Source organism: Merops nubicus, unplaced genomic scaffold (genome assembly GCF_000691845.1).
Source record: "Merops nubicus isolate BGI_N331 unplaced genomic scaffold, ASM69184v1 scaffold176, whole genome shotgun sequence".
Classification (NCBI taxonomy): Eukaryota; Metazoa; Chordata; class Aves; order Coraciiformes; family Meropidae; genus Merops; species Merops nubicus.
Window position 1 is genome coordinate 1 of NW_008614090.1, and position 26,577 is coordinate 26,577.

At 39.0% G+C, this 26,577-nt stretch overlaps 1 protein-coding gene across 1 annotated transcript in view; it reads left to right on the forward strand.

Annotated features, from left to right (window-relative positions):
- Positions 1-1,177: 1,177 nt before the first annotated feature.
- Positions 1,178-26,577, forward strand: part of FANCC (Fanconi anemia, complementation group C) — a gene marked incomplete at its 5' end in the record, with an annotated part of 31,521 nt that continues 6,121 nt past the window's right edge. The window contains 8 exons of the mRNA XM_008942072.1: positions 1,178-1,297; positions 2,083-2,147; positions 4,593-4,757; positions 7,624-7,780; positions 13,055-13,107; positions 15,002-15,101; positions 19,096-19,171; positions 19,953-20,034. Coding sequence (XP_008940320.1) covers positions 1,178-1,297; positions 2,083-2,147; positions 4,593-4,757; positions 7,624-7,780; positions 13,055-13,107; positions 15,002-15,101; positions 19,096-19,171; positions 19,953-20,034 — 818 coding nt within the window. The remainder of the gene's footprint in view (positions 1,298-2,082; positions 2,148-4,592; positions 4,758-7,623; positions 7,781-13,054; positions 13,108-15,001; positions 15,102-19,095; positions 19,172-19,952; positions 20,035-26,577) is intronic.

Consider the following 26,577-nt stretch of genomic DNA (forward strand, 5'->3'; position numbering starts at 1 on the left):
TATTATTATATTAGTATAATAATATTTTTTTAGTCCTGAATTTTTCATGAGATCCTTCTTTTGAAAAGAGTATAGAATGAATGCTCTGAGACCATGGAAATCACAGAGCCTTCATCTGAACTTTCCTTTTAATTACATAATTTAAAAATGAAGATCTTTTTCAGTCTTTGCTAATCCTGACCCTCTGATACAAAGTGTTTTATACTTACTGCCATACAAAGTGTAATCTAGTTTATACTTTAAGTGTCAATGACAAATAAAGCCCTGAAATGGACCTCTGGAAAGGAAATGTAGCTGTTGTTATACCAGCATGTAGCTATAGAAGAAAGGAAGAAAAGAAAACTGTAACAAATTCAGAGCAGATCATTTGATAAGCAACAGAAAACTACCTCTGCTCAGTTATGATAGCAAAAAACCTGCTCAAGATTTCACACGACAGTGTTCGTACGTGAGTTCAGCTGGGGAGATGCCGGAGCGTAAGATCTGTCCAAAATACAGCAGAGCTGTAGTATGGTGCTGCAGAACCAGTGTAGCCAATGTGTCCATCTGACTTTACTCTCAATCTACCATCAAAGGATTGTTTTGATTTTTATATAACGTATTGAAAAGGTTTTATTAAATATAACTTAAAACATTCTGTAGTGAAATTGATAAGGAAGTAAATGCCAAACTAAAATTTCCACATAATGGGAAAATTAAGCAAATTCAGTTATGAGGCCAGACCCTGAATCCTGTCAAAAATATTGGGGCCTCTTGAAGGGGTGATACAGAAAAGTTAATGTTAACTTCGTGCTTTCTCTTCTTGATCATGATACTGATCAAGACTACAGGTGAGCTTTTTGCTGCGTGGCAGCTGTCAGCAGGATGACATCAGGCTGAAATAGCTCTGGGAGAACTGAAACTAGCCTAAGGTCTGTCTGTTTTGGCACAGATGGTCTCCATTGCTAATGTACAGCTGCTGAAATCGTGTGGTGTGATGTGTGAGGACACGTTTGACTGTGGCAGCTGCAGTGTTTTCCTTATGGTTGGTGAGACTTGCCTGCTCTTCTGTGTCAGTGGCATAAAATGAGCACAATCCATCAAAAGATCTACCCCAGATATAGCTGAATAACAGTCGGTTCTTTTTATCCAGCATGCTGTAGACTTTTTTAATTGCCCTTTTGCTGATTTCTCACAGAGTTTGCTGTGCCATCTTCTGTCTTCTTCTAAGTGGGAAAGTAATGAAGCTGAAACTAGTACATTCATATCAGCTCTTGGCTACACGTCAGCAGATTATTATTGTCACTTAGTTAAAAATGTAAGTATTTTGTGCAATTCAGATTTTGTTAATAATAAGTCACCAGTTTATAAGCACAAACGTGGAGCTGTCATTGTTATAAGAAACATGGACTGCACTTTATCTTTTCTTACCTCAGTTACTTTTACAGCCTTTTAAGGGAAAAAATGAAGTGGAAGAACTCTGAACAAATGACAATTTTTTTTATTAGATTATAGTGTAATAGGTGTTCATAAAAACAGAATTCCTGTTGCTGTTGTGTTATAACAAAAAATGTCTGCTCTATCATTTTTTTTTTCTCTGTGATTCTTAAATTGTATATATTACTTTGGGTATCAGAATGTAGCTTTTGGAATGTTTTCTTTGACTTTAGGCACTTAATTGAAAATGGTAGATGAGCCTTAAAATCTTAGGAAAAGTGTCTTTTACATTTAATGTATAAAAATAACAGGAATAATATTTCATATTTTGTTAATATAAAGGTAAAACTTATAAACATTATTAGTATTACTCTTCTGAAAGTTTTGCCTTAACCCTTGGGGAAGCAGAGCTAAAATAAATAGCTTCTTAGTTTTAAATGTGGAAGGTATGAAATGTGTGTTCAAAAAATGTTTTGCAGCATAGTTTATTCAGTTATCTGGACAGCTTTAATTTGGCACCTATAGTTAAAAAATTAAAAAGCAAACTGAGTGAACAGACAAAGTTATTAACCTCTGCAGTGTATCGAGCACACAGAGAACCATATCTGCTTATTCACAGTATGCATAGTTTATTTTATTTTAAAATTTATTTTATTTTGCTGACAGATGGTCTTTTCATTAGTAACAGAACTCAGAGGAAATCAGTGCAATGGACTTAACATAGCGGGGAGGTAGGTATTATTGAGACACCATTTTTTAGTTTGGATCATTATAGTTAAGTGAGGACCTTTTTACAGTCTTGGGCAACTTAGGCATCAGTTGAAAGGTTTTGTATATTTGTGTAGATAATTTCAGATACAGGCAAGCTTGTTAAGTTGTGCTTCTCATAAGAACTTATACTTCACCTGAGAGCCATGGAGTGGTTAGGTTTGGAAAGGACCTTCAGAACTCATCTAGTCCAACTCTCCTGCTGTGAACAAGGACATCTTTCACTAGACCAGGTTGCTCAAAGTGCCACTCAAACTGACCTTGATTGTATCCAGGGAGGAGGCATTCACAACTTCTCTGAGCAACATGTTCCAATGTCTCACCACCCTCATTGTAAAGAATTTTGTCCTATAAGGGCAAAATCTACCCTTTTCAGTTTAAAACCATGGCCTCGTCACCATTCTCTCATCACAGGCCCTGGTAAAAAGTCTCTCTCAGTCTTACACAGAAGACCCCTTGTATACTGAAAGGCCACAATAAGGCCTCCCCCAGAGCCTTCTCTTCTCCAGGCTGAACAACCCCAGCCCTCTCAGCCTCTCCTCATAGGAAAGGTGTTCCATCCCTCCTCTGGACTCACTCCATTCATGTCCTTCTTGTGCTGAGGACTCAAGATCTGGATGCAGTACTCTAGATGAGGGTCTCACCAAAGCAGAGTAGAGGGGGAGAATCACCTCCCTTGACCTACTGGCCATGTTTTTTACATACAGCCCACGATGTGGTTGGTTTTCTGGACTGTGAGCACACATTGCCAGGACATGTCCAATTTTTTATCTACCAGTACCCTCAAGTCCTTCACCACAGCCGCTCATCCCCTGGTGTGTTCTGATACTGGGGATTGCCCCAGCCGAGGTGAAGGACCTTGCACTTAGGTCTCTGAACCTCATAAACTTTATAATCATAATGTTGGCTGCTGCTATATGCGTCCTTGTAGCAAAAGTTAACTGGTAGTCACTATGAGAAAAAGCAAAAACTTTTTTCCAAAGGAATTTTTTCTCTATTTGGGTAAGCGATACTTTAATATCACAGAATAGTAGTTACTTTGCACTTGTTAATAATGATAAAACTGGTCCTACCCCTTTAAAGAATTCATTTTCTTTCCATTAGTTGCTTGATTTGGTACCAAGCAGAACTGTGGCAACACTGTGTATTTCATATACAACTATTTTAAATTTTCTCAAGCACATAACATTTCCACCCTTTAACTGCTTCTTTGGCCTGGTTTTCTGAGGATGAAAGTCTGAGAGAGTGGGTGGAAGGGAAATTGAGACATACTCTGGCCAGATCTCCAGTCTAGATTATCAGGAGGTGCTGGAACATTGTGATGTATTTCTGCATGTCCAGGTATAGTCAGTGAGGACAATCACCTTCATCTACATTACATAAATACAGTGAATTAAGCCAAAACCTGTGACCATAAAAGAGGGAATACATTTGCCTAATGCTGCTGTTGTCACGGTTTTTGACAAGATCATGCCTTTTTGCTTTGTAACTTGTGCCTTTTTCATTGACCTTGAAATGCAGATCATAGTAGTTTGTCAGTACTTTTAAAATTACCACCTTTGAATCCACTGATAGATCCATTTGATTGCCTGTAAATTAAGTGTATTCCAGATCAAAAAAAAAAAAAAAAAAAGCAAAAATAAGGATAGATATTTTTGATATATACTATATACTCAGATTGTATCTTCTGTTTTAAATATACGACTCTCTTGTGCATAATCTCTTGTCTTCAGGGTGAAAGCTGCTGATATGATGAAATGAGTTTTTCATGACCTGTTTAACACCACATAGCCTGTAAAGTTACAGCAAAGAGGAGGCTGATTGAAATGTTTTCCTTATATCATAAGCCAATACCTTGGCTGTTTTTATCCCTTCCTCCTTGCATGTAGGTGTTTGTATAAGGAAGAATAAATGAACTGAATTAATTTAGACCAAGTTGTCTCTGTTGAAGGGAGAGAGGTCAGGGAATCAACAGAAGACCGTAAAAGCAACCATGAGATCTCTTGTGAGGGTCTAGCAAACCTACATGGGAGCTGTGAATCTGTCGTCTTCCTTACCTGTGTTTTGCGGATCCTGGGAGAGACAAAGCATTCCTGGCTAGGAAGGGTGCAATTGCTCCATGAACACAACTGGCTGCACTTCAGTATTGGGTCGAGCACTTGAGCACTAAAATATCAAAATTATATCGCCTTGAGCACTAAAATATCAAAATCTTATCTGACAGCTACTTAGGTAATATGTAATGACATGTTAACAGTCATTCCAGTATTTTTTATTTTTAGTGCAGTTAGGTATGTCTCTCTTACATCTGCACTTCCATAATTAATTTAATCTTCTTTCACATTATCAGTGTCAAAATTAAAGTTTTGACTTTTCTGAAATATGAACTGTATTTGTTTTTCCTTCAGAGTTTCAGCCAGTCGTGTGAATGCTGTGTCTCTTTTCTGTCTCCCTCTCATTACTTTGCCTGATGTAACTCCGCTGCTGGAAACTCTCCTGCTTTATCATGGAGGTGCATCAAAAGAAGTTCTCAGTTCAGAGTTTCTGGAGGCTGTGAATGAGGCCTTTTTAAAGTAAGTATGATTTTTATGCTCTTTCTGTAAGGATTATTAAATCAATTAGAGGTCTTTTCTTTGGATTTGTGTACTGAGGGCACTGTACATCTTCCACTTTCTAGAAAAATATTTCCCTTGCAGCTGAATAGCAGAGCTCAAGTTCTAGGCCAAAGCAGAATTTTATATTGCTGGTGCACAAGTTGTGGCCTAACAGCTTTAAATGTTAACTGGAACTTTTTTCCACCTTTTCTCTAACATTTTCACAGAAGCGTTATTTACCATTCATATAACTGTATCAACATTCCTAACTTGACATTCTGACAGTCAACTTTAGTTTTCCATGCATAAGATAGATACTTATGTTTGTTTCCCTATTTCTCTTAATCTTTCTCTGTGAAATTAATTCTCAAGATTTTGAATTATACTGGGTTTCAGCAGATTATTTTTAATGAGCCCGGGAGGAGTGATATGTGAAATATAACTTCACTTGTTTTGCTGCCACTAATACCACTGTTTTGATAAAATCAGTCTGTGGATGAAAACCAGCTATTAACGTCAGCAATACTGGCTGTGTGATGGAAAGAAAGACATCAGGGAGAGCACAGCCTACTTTTGATTGAGAGTTCCTTTATTCAAGTTGTAGCTGATGGGCTGTATTGTAAACAATTTTTTTTTTTTTTAAATACCAGAAAATGTCCTTTGTGAACCGTATGTCAGTTACCCATTTGCTCCATTTTAATAAAAGTTTTAATTGCTTTCTCTGTACTCAACATTGTAATTTCTGAGATGTCCAGTGAAGACTGTTTTATTGCTCCATTGAAAACCCAGTAAAAAAAAAACAAAGAAGTAATGGGAAAGCATGTTTACTAATTTGTACATATTACTAGAAGCTGAGGAAAACAAGTGAAAAAGAAATGTGAGGGTCTGTAGAGAAAGATGCATCCCATTCTTTCACTTGCTTGTCTTCTGTGACTTCAGACTGGAGATGTTCTGTGTTCCACAAGCAGTAATGTAGTTTAGAATTCAGAGCAAGTTCACAGGTCAGTCTATACTGATGTCAGTAAGCTGATGAGCAGTCCATCATCTGCTGCTCAGTCCAGTTCTGTTACTTCATAATGTGTCTGAATCCTTCAGATAATCATAAAGGGTTCTTCTGACTGAAATAAATATCCCCTTGCTTAACTTTTGAGGTCCTAGTTTATCACAGTGAGCAAAAATTAATTGAGTTCGTATGGCTCTTGAAAAAGTGATTTTTGCGGGACCCTTGACAAAATGTATGGTTTCCCTGAGAGCAGATGTGGGCTCACATGGGCTTTGAATGGTGCACTCCTGGCCTGTCAGTGAAGCTCATATAGTCTTAGCATGAAAGTGCTTGTATTTTACTCTTTCCTCCACTTTAACAGTTGAATTCTGTGCTTTCTAACTCTGTCATTGTGTTCTGAACACTTGTTTTCCTTCTGAATATGGGTGAAACCTGCTTCAGCAAGTAGGGCTACCAAGTAGTGGGACTTCAGAGTGCTCCGCAGAACTCAGCATCTGCAAGTTCAGTCAAAGAAGGGTAATGACTACAGACTATTTCCTATATGTTTTTTTATATCTCAGAGTTGAAATACCTCTATCTAAGCCTATTAGATTTCTTGTCCTCCTTGCATAATATCTACCATGTTACCACAGTAAGAACAAAAAAGAGGATTGTGGCAAAATTAAATCATCTCTTGTCATTCGTAATTTACTGTAATGCACATATATGCGTTAATAGTGATACTTGATTAAACAGCATCTTGAAATTGAGCATTGCTTTACAATTTTGAAAGCCTGTGTACTTTGATATATTTTTGTCTACAGATAATAAGCTTTTAAATTAAGCCATTACATAGTTTTAAATGGAAAAAAAGCCTTCCAATGGAAATCCGAATTCTGAAGGTTGGTATTTAAATAAATGTATAGTAAAATGCATAAATTGAAAATAGATCCTAAAATGGATCCTAAATCCTCTGCCTGATAGTATTTTTCGTTTTTATCAGTAGTTTTAATTTGCAGGTGCTATCAAGCCTAATTTTAGGGTTTTTTTTTAGTCTTGCCTTGTCTTAAGACCAAGGCACATATTTCTGTTTATGTATTTATTTTTTTGGTTTTATCCTTTTAATTTGCAACTCTCCTAGTAGTTACAAAAATACTCCAGTATGTTTTGTGCTGTGGTATCTCTTCTTCTTGGGTGGTTACTTTAGTGTATTTTGATTTGTACTGGTCCACATAAATTACAGTGTTGTCTCAAAATAAATTGTGCTTTTTATTTTCTAGCAATACAGCACAGTACTTCAGCTGAGCTAGAGCTGAAAACTTTAGATGAAGAGATAATGAACTTCTTAACCATTCATCTTTTAAAAGGCTTCAGTCAGTGTTGGTGGGCTGAAGACTTACCGCTACCTCATTTTTAATTTTTTTTTTCGTATTTCTCTGTGAAGACAGGTGTTGCTTTGGTTAACCAGCAGTAATATTATCCAGGACCTTCCTGCTTATCGGTCAGCTGCTGACACTTTCTGAGCAGGGAGGTCTGCAGGAAGCAGCCTGGATTTGAAAGCACAAGTGTGGGGCAGGACCTTTCTCTGTAGAGGAAGGCAACAGCAGACTTAAACCCTGTCTCCATTTGCCAGGCTCCATCATAACCAAATTTTTAGATTTTTAAAGACCTGTGGTAAGATGATGGCGATTCCCTGTTATTCTGTGCTGTTATTATTTGATATAGAGCAGAATGCTACAAATACGATTTTTTCTCTTGCTGCAGGTTGAACTTTGTGTCATCTTTTTCTCAGATGTGCTTTTAAAAAATAGTACAGTTTTGTTTTCCTTCCGAGGGAAAACTGTACTTTTCTCTCTAAAACAGGAGGAAGATCTCCCTCCCTGAATCAGCTGTCTTCAGCCTCTGGCTTCGCCACTTACCAAGCCTTGAAAAAGCTACGTTGTATCTGTTAGACCAGCTGACTTCCATGCCATTGAACTCACTGGAAGAAGTGGCCGGAGTCATAAAAGACTCGTTACTGGTATGTGCAACATGTAGTGTGCCTGACGCTGCTCTGGCGTGCTTCAGAAGTGACAGAGGGTTTGCAGGTAGGTCAGCGTGTTTGAGGGAAGTGGCTGTCGTGTCATACAGCTTGCTGTTGCAAAGACTAATCTTGAGTCTTACAAATATCACTAAATTTGTAGGGTTTACACTGAACTGTTAGGAGAGAGAAAAAAGATTTCATCCAGTGAGGAAGAATGTATGAAGAGACGAGAATTTGACGGGTACAGGTGCCAAGTACCCGAAACCACAAACTTTGGCCAGGGAGAATTTGAATCTGTTTTCACTTCAGGATCTGTGCCTTTGGGAGTTTAGTCGTTTAACAATTGAAATTCCCTGTAGATTATTTTATTATGGACTGCTAAGTTACTTGCTTTTATTGCAAACCTGAATAAGATTCTTAATACAACTAGGCTGTAATTAAAGTTTGTTTTCAAATGCTGTGTTACACGGTGCACCAAAAATCTTTCTTTCTTATGAGAAAACGTGGCACAATGCCTTTTCCAAAATAATGAGCTAATTGGCAACACTAAATGTGAACTGAGTTATTAATTATAGTGTGAAATGGCATGTGTGAAATTCAATTAAATGATGTATTTCATAAAATGGTTAGAACTAAAAAATGGCATGTGTTGTCTTATTTTCAGCCTATGAAATGGTTGCAGAGTGTGTATTCTAGATAGGAAAACAGTAGTCTTCCTTTTTAACTGAATCTGCAAATTTCTGTTTTAGGGATCCATTATAATAATTGCAGATTTTGTAATGTTCAGCATCAACAATTCATATGTCATCTGGAGAGCTACATGTTCCAGAAAACAAGGCTATATATAAGGCCTGTGCCTAATTTTTCTGTATCAGGTGCACTGAGTTGAATACAGCACATGGTAGCACATGTGGCTGAGGAAAAAAAGTTAAATATCTAGGTTATACATGAAAAGAAGTAAAACCTTTGTTTTAATTATTGGTTTATTGGTGTTTATTAACAATGTTCATATTTACGTTGTCTTCACATCCTGATCCCTGAAAAGATTGGAACATTACTGTGCTAGCACACTTATGTTGTCCTTACTTGCCTCTGCTCCAAAGACTTGATGATTTCAAAATAAGGTATTCATGGACTAGAAAGACCAGTGCAGCAGCGTTGAATACTGGTTTAGAGAGGACATCCTGTGGACAAGCAGTGGAATGAATGGAAAGAAGAGAGCTGTTGGAAAATGGATATTGTTGATTGATAGGCATGATAAAATGAAGGGTGCATAGAGGGGAGATGTCATGCCAGTTAAAAACAACAGGACGAGAAGCTTCAGAGAGGCAGTATAGAAGGAAAATATTTGATCTGGAAATGGTATTTTAAAATACTTAACGATATTTTCTGTAATTTGCACACGATGCTGTAAAGATACTTGTGCAACATTAGATCGATGATCACTTTGAATCCAACAGTATGATTAATTTAGCCTGCCTGAAAGATATTTGAACATTTATTTAGAAATGTGGGTATATATATTTTTGGCAGTTAAGATTATGGTATTTGTAGGATGTGGGCTCTGTTGGCCTTATGGATATGCTAATAAAAAGTGGAATCATGAGGCAAAACTTAATTTATACATTTTTTTCTATTTGGAAAAAACCCAAACTACAAATAGGCAAAAATATGTTAGTGATATGATAAAAAGGAAATCTGAAAAAGCTCTTTCATAATTGCTTTATCAGAATAATTTCTGTAAATAAATACCTTGATTCAGTTAATGAAACTGTACATGAACCTCATAGATATCTATGGTACCCAGATAGTTGTAAAACCCTATACTTCTGTCATAAAAGAAACTTGATACACAATACTCCTCACATTTTTATTCCAAGGGTAATTGTAGTGTGGTAGGTCGACTAACTTCTGTTTTATATGGTGTGCTATTAGGTTTGTGGTTTTTGGGCTAAGCTAGAATTAATATTGTAAATTCTGTAGTTATTCAAAAGTAATAAAAACAAGGGAAGAGAGCATCACAAACGGTCTTTTAGCTTCTTCAGACATTGGTGGGTGAGTGGATGTCTTACTTTCAGAATTGACTTTAACATTTGTATGTCGGTGTTAACAACTAAAATTTAAATAAATACACATATTAGAATTTTCTGCTTTACCAGAAATGCACAGATATGTATATAAACAGGTTTTTAAAGCATATGTATTTAAAAAGGGATGTGGATTAATTGCTGTCAATTATAGCTGTATTCCATCATTAGATAGCTCTCCAAAGTAGCTTTATTTCTTTCAAAGTTACGTTGCAAGAAAACTGCAGTAGGTTGGGAGGGCTTAAAGTTTGTTGGCTATTCCTTTATAAACCATCTGTTATTGCTGTGTTCTGTGTTTCCACTGAAAAAATTGTTTCTGTTTTTTCCACTTTTCTGTTTTGCCAGCTTTCCCAGCGTTGAAATTACGTTGCCCTCTGCAGTTAAAGCTCTAGCTGTGGGGTCTCCCCATCTGTTATTTTTGCTTCAGCATTACGGAGCAAATACAGTTTTAGTGGGTGATTTGGTGACTCTTGTGTTGCCTGATGGGATACCAAGCTGGAGACTGCTCTGGTTCCCATGCCCGTGCACTGCCCTCTTGCTGTGCCTTATCCCCAAGTTCTGAGTCTACCTGGATCCATGGGGATCTGTGCCAAAGAAACAGGCATTAGGGGGAGAGAAAGGAGGAAGGATAGAAAGAGAAAATGAGAAGCTTTTCTCCATGTTGTAATACATGCCAGCTAAGTTCTGATTAGTTCCCACATTGTTGCCTGACTTCAGAACTTGTGTTTTGAAACAGTGCATGCTAATATATTCATAATGTTACTGAATTCAGGAGCTTTTTTAAACCCCTGTGAAAAGATGTCTGTGCTTTCAAAATAAGTGTACGCTTCAAAATAAAAACAAATTGGACACTTGCTATAAGAAAAAAAAGTGACATTTCTTATATTTTATTGGTAAATATAAAATTCCTTCTGATAATACAGATACAAATGTAGTGCTGTTCTGTAGAACTTGCATATGTAATCCTTTATGTTACAGTACACTTTTCCTATTTTATTTCTTTAAAAAATCCCAGTGTTCTTGTGGTTTGTGGTTTTTGTTTTTCTGGAGATGCACACATTCTTAATATGTGTAAACATAGTATCAAACATGGAGCTCTAGTTCCCTGTGTTTGGGTCTTTTGGGGATAGTGTGTTTTGTGCTGTATGTATTCTGCTAGTTTTAAAAATGATTGAACAAGCTTCTGGTAGACAGTACATTAGGTTTTCTGACCTTTCTATGAAAAATACTGCATAGTCATAGGCAAGATTATTCTTATTCTTTTTCTTATTCTTATTCTTTTTCTTATTCTTATTCTTTTTCTTATTCTTATTCTTATTCTTATTCTTTTTGTTATTTAAAATCTAAAATATCACTTTATTTAAAAAACATAAGGAGGTAACATCAACTATATGAAAAGGCTGTGAGAATACCTCCTGAAACTGATAATCCCTCTCAAGCTCCAGAATTGCTGCTGGCCAGAGTGGAGTTGTGCTGGCTTCTCTAGTCCTGCTACACAACAGGCATTTCTTCAAATTGCCTCGGAGACTTTTGTGCTACAATACCATTCTTACTTTGAGTGCTTGCAAATTAATTCCATGCAGTCCACTTAGGAAAATCTTGTAGAATTAAGTGACAGTGGGGTTTGGGGTTGTTTTTTGTTGTTGTTATTTTACCTTTTGAATGCCAGTGATGAAATTCATATTAATTTCAATAGTGTAGATCAAGTAGTAGGAGCTATGAACTGTGATTCCCTGTAGTGAGTAGTGTAGACTGCTGCTGTCTGGCAGGAAGGGGTGGGGGGTTTCACTGTTGCATGTGGCACATTTATTTTGGTCTTGTTGGAAAGAACTATGCTTCGATCTTGCTATGTGTGACAATGTGCTGATGGATTATTTCTGTTTTATACTGAACTTAAGCAACAGTGGATTGGTACGTGATTTTATGTGTGCAAAGGTAGGTAGAGTTTCTGAAAAGACAGTGGAGAAATGGCTGAATTCAACCAATCATTTAGCCCACAGGACTGAGAAACGTACTTCTCACTTTCCACCGTATTCACAGAATTGCAGAACGGTTTGGGTTGGAAGGAACTCCTGCAGATCATCTAGTTCCGGTTTTCCTTTCACAAAAAAAGAGATGAATGTGCCTCTTTTTTGTCTCATCCAGCCAAGCTTTTTTTTCTCCCTCTAGTAGTGGAAGTTTGGGGACCAGCCTTGCAATAAGCTGTGTGCTGTTCTTCACACATCCAAACAACTGGCTGTAAGTGCTCTCTAACACTAGATGGCATACGTTCAACAGGACAGCTCGGCTACAGCCCTGTGTGTGATAAAACAGGAAAATGATGTGCCTCCTAATATATCCAGTATGGCAAAGACAGTATGGCAAAGACAACTGTGAGAAACAAGAAGCTTTTCTAAACACGGTGTATTAAAGGTTGCCTATTTGCTGTGATTGCCATGTAGGGGTCATATGAAGTCTTCATTGTGCCAGTGTGCAATGAGAAAGGAAAAAAAAAGTCAATGCTACTTGGTACTTTTTAGCTTGACACAAACATAAAAGTTTGCTTCGCAATAGTGCATCGGGCACTTAAATCTGTTACAATAAATACAATTTATAAATGTTATTCCTTCCATGCATCCTTAAGTTTATAGAATGCATTTAATTAAACATGCATTACTGTAGATTGTTCAAGAACTATAGTCTTATTAAACCTTCGGGTGCTAACTTCAGAAACATGAAGCATGAATTTGTTTTTTAACTTAGGCAAATATACTTTGGGAAATGTGTAAGTAGTTTTTTATTCTTGGTGCTCTATAAAAGCCTAGTAAATGCTAGAATTTAAGAATGTGGGATTCGAAAGTAGTCTTTACTAGAGCACGTTTAACGTAACAAGTTTCTTAAAACAGTCTCTGTTTTTGTTGTAGCATGATGAGAAGCTTCCCGCGTTGAAAAAAAAAACTGTGTAAAAAAAAAATTTATGTACTGAGATACTTAGCTTGAATAACAACTCTGCAATTCACAGAAGATAATATAGGGGAAAAAAAGCCTTTTCCCCTGTATTATGTGCAGCAGTATTAAAGACAAAGGCAACAATATAAAGTAAATTGCAGTGTAATTACATCCATGAGTTATGCCGTAAATTATACAGTGGCAGCTGAGTTGTTTCTTATTAATGACTGATTTTCTTCCATTCATTTATCAACAGCCACAAGCAGCAAGCCATCCTGCCATTTTCAGAATTGTTAATGAAATTTTCAAGTAAGTTTCAGAATGTAATGGGAAATGTTTCACATGATCTGTCTAACCATTAAACTTTTCTTCATTGGAAGTCTTATAATCTGGGGTGTACTATAATGTCAAAATATTCTTTTTCTTTACTTGTATGCCTTTATGTCCCCTTCTGTGTAATATACTACAAATAATGACAAATGTTGAAAATCTTGTGAACTTTACATAACAGTTACATTGTAAAAATCATTAATATAGTTGGTTATATTGTATTTTAGCCTTTAAAACGGGTATTTTATTTGGTATTTTGGTAGAGATTTGTGGCTGAAATAAGATTTTGAGGTCAAAGTTATAACTGCTGAAATGGCTTGGCCCATACCAGCGTGGAGATGGAATTTACCTAAAGCATTTGCCCTTAACCATTGTAGCCTCTTTTACATTCTACTACTAGTCTTCAGATTTTATATCAGATATGCTATTAATGACATTAAACTATTGATCTGCTTGTTAATAATGAGTTTGATTTTGAATGTATTAAGATTATTGTGAAGCAATGTACATTGTTTACCACATGGGGGCTTCCAGTCCTCTGTGGTCAGTTTTCAGTAGCTTTTTTTCTTCAATTCACTTGATTTATTTTTTTTATTGCTATTTTTAAGTAGATCTACTGCTGGAGCTGGCAGTATTACAGTTTTGATACAACAATAATGTATTTAGTGACTGACATACACCTAAATTGTCTTGAGTTTTACTATTTCTTGTATTTATATTAGAGATTATATATGCCTGTAGTTTTGTGAATTTCTCTGTTGCACTAATGTATTAGCTTTTCTTATCTTTTAGATCACTGTGGAAAGAACAATTTCTAGTGAAAAAGTATCTCAGTGGCAGCTTACTTTTGAACATTTTTTCCTCCTTACTGTTACATATTACATGCATGTCAAAATAGAGAACTAAAATTATGCTTTGCTGCCCATGTGTTTTTCTGCTCCATTTGCTCAAGGTTACATTATGCCCTGTGGAAGGCCAGTTAGAGCATTCACCTTCCTGAACCTCCAGGGTGGATTTTATGATTTCACCATTGAAAGCAGATTGAAATGCATTGGTTTCCAATTAAATCAGGAGCAATCGCTGATTTAAAGTATGCCTTTGGTACAATTTTTTTTTCTCCAGATTGTACGAGTTTGAATTTTCTCTCTAGTTTGAGATGGCATATGGGAAACAGTCCCACAAAGCACTGAAGTATGCTTTACTGTAGGCATGGGAATTTTTGCTCTGAACCTAGTAACACTGTTCAGGGTACCAAATTTGTCTAATAATAATGCAGTAGTTTCTTCTATAATTTTACACTATTTTTACCCGTATTGGTAGGGTAAATTTTGTATGTCTGCATGTATATTGTATAAATTTACCAAATCTAGCTTATTTGTAGGAGCTGCATATGGTTTTTTGAAGTATAAATAGCATTTTGAAAGCCTGCAGAGTTAGTATTTGTCACTTTCCACACTGGCATAATGAGCTCCGACACAGCTTGAATCTACAGCATACAAAGAATATTCTCTTTCTTCTTCATTTCACTTAACAGTGGTGTGACAGGCAGACTAATTACCTGATCTGTCATAATCTCTTAGAATCACAGAGTGGCTTAGGTTGGAAAGGACCCTAGAGATCATCTCATCCGACCTCCCTGCCATGGGCAGGGACTCCTCTCAACTAGACTGGGTTGCTCAAGGCCTCGTCCAGCCTGGCCTTGAACACCTCCAGGGAGGGGTTGTCCACAGCCTCTCTGGGCAATCTATTCCAGAGTCTCACCACCCTCGTACTGAGGAACTTCTTCCTAAGTTTCAGTCTAAACCTACTCTCCTTCAGTTTAAAACCACTCACTTTTCACTCATTTTTAAAAATCTCACTTTTCAATGCTTAGGAATGCACTGCTGGAAACTGATGGAACTTCAGAAATTATGACCATAATACAAGTGTTTACACAGCTCTTCCTTCAGGATTTTCAGAATGAAAACAAGCAGGTTAGTCAAGCTCTGTTTCTTAATGTTTTTGCTCTATGAGAAGATATAAAATTTCACAAGAAAAGAACAATTCTACTGGTAAGAACGGTGGCTGAATATAATGAGCTAAATAATAGCATCCCTCTACAGCTGTATATACATGCCAAAGTTAGTTCAAATATTTTCACCTATGAATAAAATTATACTGTGAAACCAATAAGTAAGAGCAATTTACCTGACTTTACCCTGGAGTAATCCTGCGACCTAAACTATGATTTTCACAGGGGCAGTTCCCCTAGTGCTGAAGTTTCATGGACATGATCATGATCGTTCATCTTTGATAGAAACGAAGAAAAATTTTAGATGTGTTTTGCTTTTGTAGTAGCAGATTTCTTATAATAGTTGAAACAGAGATAATAAATCAATTGCCATTCACCCCCAAAATTTTAAGTATGATATCAAATAGTAAGATTTTTCTGTTCAGAATGTAAAAGACACAGAATACATACTGGTTTCGGTTTCTGGTCTTCAACAGTGGCCTTGCCCCAGTCAAAAGCTTCAAAGTTCCCTACTCCTGTTGGCAGGTGATGTATTTGCTTCAGCGTGAAAGCCCTTCACCTGCTGGCACTGTTGGACTATTGTCCACTTTTTTGCTAAATGTTAAGTTTTTTCTATTTAACTTGTATGCAGATTAATTCATAGGACTCTAAGGTATTCTCTTCAGTATTAGAATTTAAACCCTTGTTTCATGTTTTATTAATCAACCATAATGTTAACTAAGAGTTGACATACAAAAATGCAGGCACAGACTGCTTCCTAAACTTTGTTTAGATCAGTCAGATCATATTTTTTGTCATAGCAATATTATATGTATTCGCAAGGCACCCATCTTTATGGTATGTGGATACCCTTGACAGGACATAATGTGTTCCATTAACATTTCACAGAGGAATGGTAAAACCATTAATGACAGAGGATGAAGAGGTTTCTGGCTGGGTCATCTGAGACCTTAGGAATTTATAGTATAGTTAATTGAAAAAAGACTAGGCAAAGAGATGTGTTCAAAAACATTTCAAAATAACCAGGTCATGTCTGGCAGTTGCACAGGTTTGGAAGGTAGCAGGAGAACAACTTTCTGTTGCAGTGTGGCAACTGACAGAGATAGCTGTTTTAGCTAATAATATTGTAAACCATTCAGAGTGAACAAGCTGAAGGGTGTGAACAAACAGTGCTACAGGGTCTAGGAATAGTCCTGTTTTCTTTATTACTTGGGAGGCTGAAAAAGGTACAAATGTAACATTTGGTTTAAACATACTTAGCAAACAATACAATTTTGTAGTCATTGGATAAGAAATTTAAGAATGGGTGTGCTGAGATCACTGTTGGGAAAATCTTTCCCATGTTTTGTACAAGCAAATTTTCTTCAAGTTTGTGGTGGTAGTAAAAGCTGACCTAAGGATATTTGGGTCACGTTGCTTGTAAATTTATGAACTTAAAGGTTTTGTCTTTATTTGATGGAAATTATAATTTCCTCTAGAATTATTTTTCCTTGATCATTTCAGAATTGTCAGTAGTTTTCATCTGGGAACTTTATTTTAAATAGCTGGATAAATATTTTAAGCCAGTGTTCAACTTTTATTTCCTGTTATACAACATGGCAGCATTTTATTACAACTAGCCACATTCAAACTCATTCTGTCTTTTTGTACCTAATTTTGCAGTTTGTGATGGGTTATATAAGGAAAGAAGTGCCTGAAATACTGTGGGCTTATGATGGGATGCAAACATTTTCTGCTTTGTTTAAACAGTATATCAGAACTGGTTTTCACTTACTTTACAGTACTGTTTCCCTATGTAACTCATGCTGTGGGTTGTCTTGGCTCCTACTAACTGTGTCAAAGGCTGCTTCTTCATGTGGATTTTTGGTGCAAGCTAATTGGCTACGTGCATACTTGAGTATAGGGATTATTAATTTTTAATTAACCTAGTTCCACTTGACAAGTAGACTTCTGGAGTTGTACCATACCAGTGGTGCATGGGCTGTCTGAGAATACTGTTTGTGTTAGTGTGCTGTAATTTCAGGTAACTGTTGTCAGCAGAACAAAAAACTGAGTAGAGGGAGAATGTGTCATTCCATTTGTTTACAAGATGCGTGCATGTACACCCCAAAAGAAATGAGTTACTAAATATGGTCTTCATTGGACTTAGAAATTTATCTCATTTTAGGGTCTGTATTCCCGGTCTGTGTTTCAAGAGATGATCTGTTTGCTAAATAGTCTCTTGTTCCTAAAGAAGGGAGACAGAAGGGTTCTAATGTCATTGGTATGGAGACATGAAGACTGAAATGAGAGAATCATAGAGTGGCTAAGGTTGGAAGGGACCTCTGGAGGTCATCTTGTCCAAAGCCCCTGCTGAAGCAGAGTCACCTAGAACCAGTTGCTCAGGACTATGTTCAGTTGACTTTTGAATATCTCCAAGGACTGAGACTCTACAACCCCTCTGGGCAACCTGTGCCCGTGCTTGGTCGCCCTCACAGTAAAGCTGGTACCCTTTGGTACCCAGAGGCAACCTCCTGTGTTTCAGTTCATACTCATTGCCTCTGGTCTTGTTACTGGGCAGCACTGAAGAGAGCCTAGCTCCATCATCTTTGCTCCCTCCCTTCGAGTGTTTATTTACATTGGTAAGATCCCCACTGAGCCTTCTTTTCTCCATTCTGAACAGTCCCAGCTGTCTCAGCCTTTCTTCATAGAAGAGAGATGCTTCTGTCCCTTCATCATCCTTGTGGCCCTTTGTTGAACTCTCTTCATTATGTCCATGTCTTTCATGTATAAAGGAGCCGCTCACCAGTGCTGAGGAGAGGGGAAGGATCACCTTCCTTGACCTGCTGGCAACCCTTTGTCTATATGCAGCTCAAGATACTGTTTTCTGCCTTTGCAGCAAGGGCACATTGCTGGGTCATGTTCAACTTTGTGTCCACCAGGTTGTTTTCTGCAAAACTGCCTTCCAGCTAGTTGGCTCCCAGCACGTACTGGTGCCTGGAGTTGTTCCTTTCCAGGTGCAGGACTTTATAGTTTCTCCTTACTCTTCACGAGCTTCCCGTCATCCCACTGCTCCAGCCTAGCAAGTTCCATCTGGGTGGCAGCATGACTCTCTGGCATATCTTATCTCAGTTTTGTGTCATTAACAACGTAGCTGAGGGAACACAGCCTCATCATGCAGGTCATTAATGAAGATGTAAAACAGGACTGCACTTGGCATCGACCCCTGGGTACACCACTAGTGGCTGGCCTCCAGCCAGACTTTGGGTCACTGATCACAGGCGTAGACAGCTTTCAGTCCACCTGAAGGGGAGTTTGTGCTGCACTTGCACATGCATGCTATGCATCAGACGTGCCTCTAGCAAATGTTTGCAGAACAAAAAGATCAAAGGTGTTCTGCTGCTAGTCTCAATTACCCAAGCAGCAAAGGTCAAAGTACACAAATCGCACGTGCCCAGATAAATAGAGGACAAGTCTGTTACCTATGACTGCCCTACCTTGTGCTGAATCAGATCCCAATAATTTTACGTTTGCATTTTTTGAACAGAAGGCAATAATCTGCATCACACCCTCAGACTTTGTAGATGATATTAATTCTGTTTGATATGATCCATGAACATGTTTGCACTGGAAAATGAAATTAAACTAATTAGTTTTTTTTTAACCTCTGCATAGTAAAAGCAAAGACTTTTGTGATTACAGGAGAAAAGCCTAAGAATATTAAGATGTAATTTTCTTCATAATCCAAATCTTTTTTAATGCTTGTATTTTAAAAATCCATAGATAATCCCTTTTTGTTAGCAAGCTTTTCCTAAATACCCCCCTTCTTTCTTTATGCAAAATCCTAAAATTAAGTGTAAAGTTTCTTTTCTTTTGTTCTGGTCTTTATTAATTGCTACCTTAGATGAGATTGTTCACTGTGGATTTGTTTTGAAAACTGATCCGAAAGCTTTTAAAATAGTGATTTTGTATCTTAGCATAAATTTCCGCTGAAGGCCTACTTCCCTTACCATCACCAGCCTCTTGTTACAGCTTTACTCAGACGTCCATTTGGTAAGTTTCTTCACTAAATATTTGCAGCCTTAGCTGACCTGCATGATCTGTATTATTTTTTAAAATAACTTTAAAAGGGGATGAAGACAAAATCTTAACCATTTCAAATAGGGTGTGTTAACTTAGCGATTTTAATAATTTTCTTTTAATGTATTTTTTTTCAGAAACATTTAATTTTTATGTAGCAATGCTACAGATGTCATCTTTGGAGAAATCTAAACCAGAAGTGATAGTTTTGAAGGAAAGAAGACAAGTTACTGATATTGTAAAAATACTAAATATTCTTACTTTGTAATATTAGTAACTGCCATTATGAAAATTTTCATATATATATTATGAGAAATAGCTTTGCCTTTTGTCACTGAAGCTTGAATTCTGCTGATATTCTACTTTGAAAACCTAACTTTTTTTTTTTCAAGTTTCATTATGGCACATCTTTTAATGAGCAATAATTTGAGCTTGGTACAAGAACCTCTGAGAATGCTAGTACGCTAATTATATATGCTTATCAAGGTAGCATTTAAATAAGGGTACCTCAACTTTATTTGAATATTCCTAACTGTACTTCCTCACACAGCTTTGCCAATGAATTGTTCTAAGAAACACAGAAATAGGTATTGTTGAAAACTGGCAAATTGTAAAATTAAATTTAAAATGCTTTGTGATAACTGAAGCAAGGTGCCCAAATTTTAATGCTAGCTTAATATGGTTAATTTCAGTGTTCTTTTCTAGTTGAAGAAACTAGAATGTTAAGAGTTTTTTTTTCATCCTCCCTCCTCAGAACTGCCAACTACACACTGGTCTCAACACTTGAAACACATTTCAGATATGCTCAAAGCATTAGTAGAAGATACAAACATTAGGTAAGCAGTGTTATATTTTCTAACTTTTTCTCCTCTGCATATGTTGCTTTGTGAGAAGTCGTGTCATTTGAGGTCTTTGGTGGCTACATTTAATCATTTTATTGTTCTCTAATAGGTCTTTGTTTTAGAGACTAGGACTTAGATTACTTACTGAACCTGAGCTTGGTAACACCTATAGACCTGACCAGTTAAGTCTCTTGGAGCAAACAAAATCTTGTCATTAATTTCAGAAAATTGCTAGCTGTGTAACACAGTTAAGTCTCTTGGAGCAAACAAAATCTTGTCATTCATTTCAGAAAATTGCTAGCTGTGTAACAGAAGTGCTTGCTTGCCTACTCTCCCATTGCTCCCCCAAAACTTTTAAAACTGTATTGAATAACAAGAGAATTCTTCCAACCAGAGAAACAGCTAGTACTGGAAAGAAACAGTTCTGTGCAGAACTGTTTTATGAAGGATCTTGCACTGGCCTTCTGCAAGCCTGTGCAAACATCTGAACTTCAAACTTATTGATTTTTCGCATAAAGATATGACTACTAGGCTGCAGTATCATTGTTTGTTATCTTACTTTTTGAGCTGATTCTGACTTGTTGCACTCAGCTTCTTTTTTGTCCGGATAGTTGCTATAACAAATTATAGTATTTGTTTACATGAATTTTGGTAGTAGATGCTTTAGGACATTAGGAAAAGAATGAAAAAAGATACATCTCTCTCTGTTACCACCCTGTAATACTTTCTTATCAGGTGCACAATGAGACCTGACTTAGCCAGAGCTTGGATATGAGTTTGCTTAGATCTGCTCCGAGGGAGCTTTCCAAAGAAGGTTGTACAGCTTTTAAATTCAAAGAAACCAATTTAATTTTGATTGAAAACCTGAAATACTTCAATGGAAACATAGAATGCCTAGGCTGGATAGACTTGCAAAACAGGATACACAACTGTCCTTCTGTGTCCTGGAAGACAAATACTTGCATCCATGCTTGGTTTCTGCTAACTCATAGGAGCTTATTTTTGTTGCTGAGTGGCAGAAGAAGCCTTTTTGCTGTTCTCGCTGAGGCCAGGCTGTCTGCTGGCAGCCTCTCAGTTTCTGTATGAGCTGCAGTTCAGTGCTATGTCTTGCTGGTTCATCCCTGAAGTCTATCAAAGCTTTTTCACCCTTGGTGACCAGTAGCTGACCCCAGCTTACTAAAGAAACACATAAGTCAACTTAGAACAAACAAATAAAACAAATATCATCCATTGTAATATGTTACTATAATAGAGGCATATCTGATCTCCGTTTGTTGACTAGCCCTTTCTTGGCTTATATTGTCTTTTTCTACCTTTGCTTTTATAGTACACTAGTTTGAATAGTATTGTACTTGCCAGAATATCCTCTTACTTCCTTTGGAACCTATGCAAGAATTATGTTTTCAACCAAACACCTCCCAGTTACAGAGAAAATGGATCTGGCTTAAGTCTTTAAATATTATTATCTATGAGGAAACTGAATACAGTTTTCTCTTATTGCTTTATTCCCGATTCCTTTCTGCTTAATAAGATTAACAAGAGAAGAAAAAAAATTACTATACAGCATAGCCTCTTGCTGCTTACAGGCAGTGGCCTTGGTTTATATGGCTTGTTTTTCAATGGTTTTACGTTACACCAAAGGTAAGTCTTACAGCAAGGTACTCTCTGTTTACTTCTAATCAACAGATTGCTTCCATGCCATGATTTATTATTATTTGTAGTCATCTAGGTGAACAGTAAATGTTGTGTGACATTTTAACTAGAAAGCAACTGATGTACATTTTGTGGGGGAGGTCCTACAAAAAGTGAGGGGCCACTTTTGGCAACAACAGTGGAGCCATTGACGTAGGTGCCACTACAGGGCCATCAGAAACAACAGTGGTGGAAGAAGCAGAAAGTACATGACTCCTACCCAGGTTCTTTGATGGTACAGGAAAGTTGTGGTGACTTGTAAACGCAGAGGTTTCAAGGCTCTCAAGGCAAGAATTAAATTTTGTTCTGCTAAATACCTCTTAAAATTAGTTTAATGCTTAAAGTTTAAGGACTTGTATTTACCCTTTGAGCCATGAACGCTTCAGTCATAAATACATTCAATATTATCCTAAGTATAGTTAGCTTTTTGCAGTAATTACCTTTTAAATAAATTTCATACTTGATAGTAAATCACAAGGTTTCAAAGCTAGCCTGTCCACTTACATTGTCACAGCATTGAATTGTGGTCAGATAAATAGATTATTTTGCCGAAGGGAAGGCTGTTGTCCTAGGTCACTATCACATTTCTTGTCTTTTTAAGGTTTTTAACATTGCATTTCCAGATTCTAGTATCTTCAAAGCCTTCACCAGTGCTGATCCTATTTTTTTAGCTAAGGAATTTTAGTCTCAGGTTTTGTCACACACCTCTAGTTCCCAGCAGCCTGAGCCATGCTGCTGCCCCTCAAAAAGCTGCAGAAGTGGTGACTTTTGTGGCAAACAGCTCAGTACTCCCTTTTTCTCGCTGTGACTCTGTGTGAACCTCTTATGTCTGATGTCAGTGATTATACTTATCTAGAAATACTGATGTGATAGATTTTTGTCCTTGGAATAGGATTTTGAGACCCTAAGATTCTGTGGCATATAGACAATATCATTCTCAAGATCGAAAATCTCTGGGACACCTGTAGACTATGTCCCCAGTACACTTCCGATGTAGAATACTGTCTGCACACACCACAGCTTCATCCATAAAACTGTGCCTCCCACCTCTCCAGAAGGTCTTAAAGATAAAGCAGTGTATTCCAACTATGACCATGTCATGTTCCCCGGATGATATGATGGCAGCAGTCACTGAGATCCGCTGCTTCGGGACCAGCTCAGCCAGCAGTGGAGTGGCAGATCTCAGTGTATAGGGGGTTTTCCAAGGTTTTCCTGTAGTAGGGAAATGCCAGGGGAACGCAAAGACCCACCAGGAGCCAATGGTCCTGGTGCGAGAGGCTGACAAGGCCTGGGCATTGACAGGGCAATGGCGACCACCCCCACGCCCATAAAGGAAGCACTTGGAGAGAGCAGGCAAAAGGCGTGGTGCGGCAGTTTGCGTGGCAGTTTGAGCAGAAGGGCACTGAAGCTCTGCCAGCTCAGGAGACCAAGGGCTATCATCCTAACTGACCCTCAAGGCAAAATTGTCAACACTCAGAGCAAAGGCTGCTGCGCAGGCTGGGGAGGTCTGCACCACCCATCCCAGAGGTGACGAATGCCTCCACCCAGATGGAGCTGCTGAAGGGAGAGGCTGCCGTGCAGGACTGCAGGAAGTGTCTAGATATTTCCGGGGATGGATGGCAAACCCACCTAGAAAAGGTATGCCCAGGTGGAGGACCTCCTGCAGCAGGTGGCTTAGCTGCAAGAGATTGTCAAAAGACTAGTAGCATCAGTGAGGCAGAGGAGATAGACAGCTAGATTGAAGGGCGATCTACAGTGAACCTACAGCCTATGGCCAAGCAGCCAAAAAGTCCCCCAGCAGCACACCCAGACAGGGGTAACCCAGCAATGCTGAGAACTGGAAACTGGTAGAGGTAAGAATTAGCAGGAGGAAGAGACCTCCCTCAAAGCCTTAAGTGCCCGTGCAGAACTGTTTCATGGCTCTGCAGACTGAAGAGGAAAAAACCAGTGCCTCAGAGCCAAGTAAGACAGCCAGATTGGCTCCATGTGTAACAACTAGTGCAGCCAAGAAAGTGATGAGAGACAGTAGTAGGTGACTCCTTTATGAGAGGTCCAGAGGAAGCCGTTTGCCAACCTGATTCTCTCTCTAGAGAGTTCTACTGCTTACTGGGGGTTCGTAACAAGGATGTCACAGAGAGGACCAAATCTTGTATGTCCAACCCCCTACTACCCACTGCTGCTGTTTCACGTGGGCACCAGTGATACAGCTAGAAGCAACCTGAAGAGTACCAAGAGGGACTACAGAGCCCTGGGAGCGGTGGTGAAGGTCTCATGAGTGCAATAAGGACTTTCATCAACCCCCCCAGTCAAAGGGATGGGCTTAAAAAGGCCAATCAAACTGCTAAAATCAATAACTGGTTACAGGAATGGTGCCACAGCCAGGGCTTCAGCTACTTAGACCACAAGTCTCACCTTGAGAAACCTGGTCTTCTGGGGGCTGGCGGGGCCCATCAATCCACCCCACCTTGAGGCCAATGACAGAAACAGATGCCCTGGGCCTGGACGAGGATCACAGGCCAGCAAGAGAGCACATGAAGTACCAGCTCCAGTGAGGGAGCAGCTTAAATGTCTCTATGCAAACAAAGAGAGCAGAACATGGGGAACAAACGAAGAGTTACAGACGTGCACGTGCCTGCAGAGCCGTGATGTTTTTGGCATCACTGAGACATGGTGGGATGGCTCCTATGACTGAAGCATAGGAATAGTTGGATACAAGCTCTTTAGGACAGCCAGGCAGGGGAGAAGAGGAAGGGGTGTCATCCCCTCTGTCAGTGATCAGCTGGAGTCCATAGAAATTGGCCTGAGGATGGATGAGGAGCTGACCAAGAACTTGTGGGTCAGAGCTAAACGGAAGGCAGGTGAAGGTGATACCATAATGGGGGTCTGCTACAGGCCACCTGACTAGGAAGATGGAGCAGATGAAGCCCTCTCTAGACAGTTAGGAGCAGCATCAGCTTCACAAGCTCTCATCCTAGTGGGATATTTCAACCACCCCAATATCTGCTGGATGGACTGCACAGCAGGGCACCAATCCAGGAGGCTCCTGGAATCCATTGATGGCAGTTTCCTTCTCCAAGTGACAGAGGAACAAACAAGAGAAGGGGCTATGCTGGACTTAGAAGAAGACAAGCAACAGTGACAGAAGGTCTGCATGGATGAGCAAGGAGCTCCTGGAAACACTTAGATGGGAAAAGAAAGGCTACTGAGAGCAGAAGCAAGGACAGGGAGCCTGGGAGGAATACAAAGAAGTTGTCTGTGCAGAAAGGCATAAGGTTAGGAAAGCTAAAGCCCAGATAAAGTTACACATGGCCAGGGAAATCAAGGGTAACAAGAAAAACTTCCACAAGTATGTCATTGAAAAGGAAGCTAGGGAAGATATGGGCCTGCTCCAGAAGGAAACAGGAGACCTGGTCACAAGAGATATGAAGAATTCTGAGTTTCTCGGTAACTTCTTTGTCTCTGTCTTCACTGCAATGCCTCTAGCCACACTACAGAAGTTGCAGAAAGCAAAGGCAGGGACTGGGAAAAGGAAGATCCACTGAAGACCAGCTTTAAGACCATCTCAAGAACCTGGAAGTGTACAAGTTCATGAGAGCTGATAAGATCCATCCATAAGTCGTGAGGGAACTTGGTGGATGAAGTTGCTAAAGCACTTCTCATCGTATTTGAAAAGTGATGGCAGCCTGGTGAAGTTCCCCCTGACTGGAAAAGGGACAAAAGGAAGCCCCTTTTCATCAAGGGAAAAAAGGAAGACTTGGGCAGCTACAGGCCAGTCAGCCTCAGCTCTGTGCCTGGTGAGATCATAGAGCAGATGCTTCTGAAGGCTCTGCTAAGGCACATGGAAAATGAGGAGGTGGCTGGTGGCAACCAACATGGCTTCACCGAGGGCAAATCTTGCCAGACAAATTTGGTGACATTACATTACATCTGTTACGATGGAGTTACAGCATTGGTGGATAAGGGAAGAGCAACAGACATCATCTGCCTGGGCTTAGGCAAAGCATTTGACACTGTCCTGCATAACATCCTGGTCTCTAAATTGAAGAGATGTGGATTTGGTGGATGGACCACTCAGTGGATAAGGAATTGGCTGGATGGCCACACTCAAGAGTTGCAGTCAATGCTTTGATGTCCAATTGGAAACCAGTGACGAGTGGTGTTCCTCAGGAATCGGTCCTGGGACTGGTGCTGTTTAAGATCCTGGTCAGTGACATGGACAGTGTGATCAAGTACACCCTCAGCAAGTTTGTGGACAACACCAAGAGACACACAGAAAGCCAACCGTATCCTGGGCTTCATCAAAACAAGCGTGGGCAGCAGGTCAAGGGAGGTGATTCTTCCCCTCTACTCTGCTCTCCTGAGGCCCCACTTGGGAGCACTGCATCTGGCTCTGGAGTCCCAAACACAAGAAGGACATGGATCTGTTGGAGTGGGTCCAGAGGAGGGTCATGTAAATGGTCAGATGGCTGGAACACCTCTCCTATGAGGACAGGCTGAGAGAGTTGGGGTTGTTCATCCTGGAGAAAAGAAGGCTCCAGGGAGACCTTATTGTGGCCCTCCAGTATCTGACGGGGACTGGTAAGAAAGCTGGGGAGGAACTTTTTGCAAGGGCTTGTAGTGACTGGAGAAGGGGTAATGGGTCAAACTGGAAGAGGGTAGGTAAGGATGTAAGGAAGAAGTTCTTCACTGTGAGAGTGGTGAGACACTGGAACTGGTTGCCCAGGGAAGCTCTGGATGCTCCATCACTGGAGGTGTTGAAGACCAGGTTGGATGGGGCCTTCCACAGCCTGGTCAGTGGGAATTGTCTCTGCCCACAGCAAGGGGATTTGAACTCCGTGGTCATTA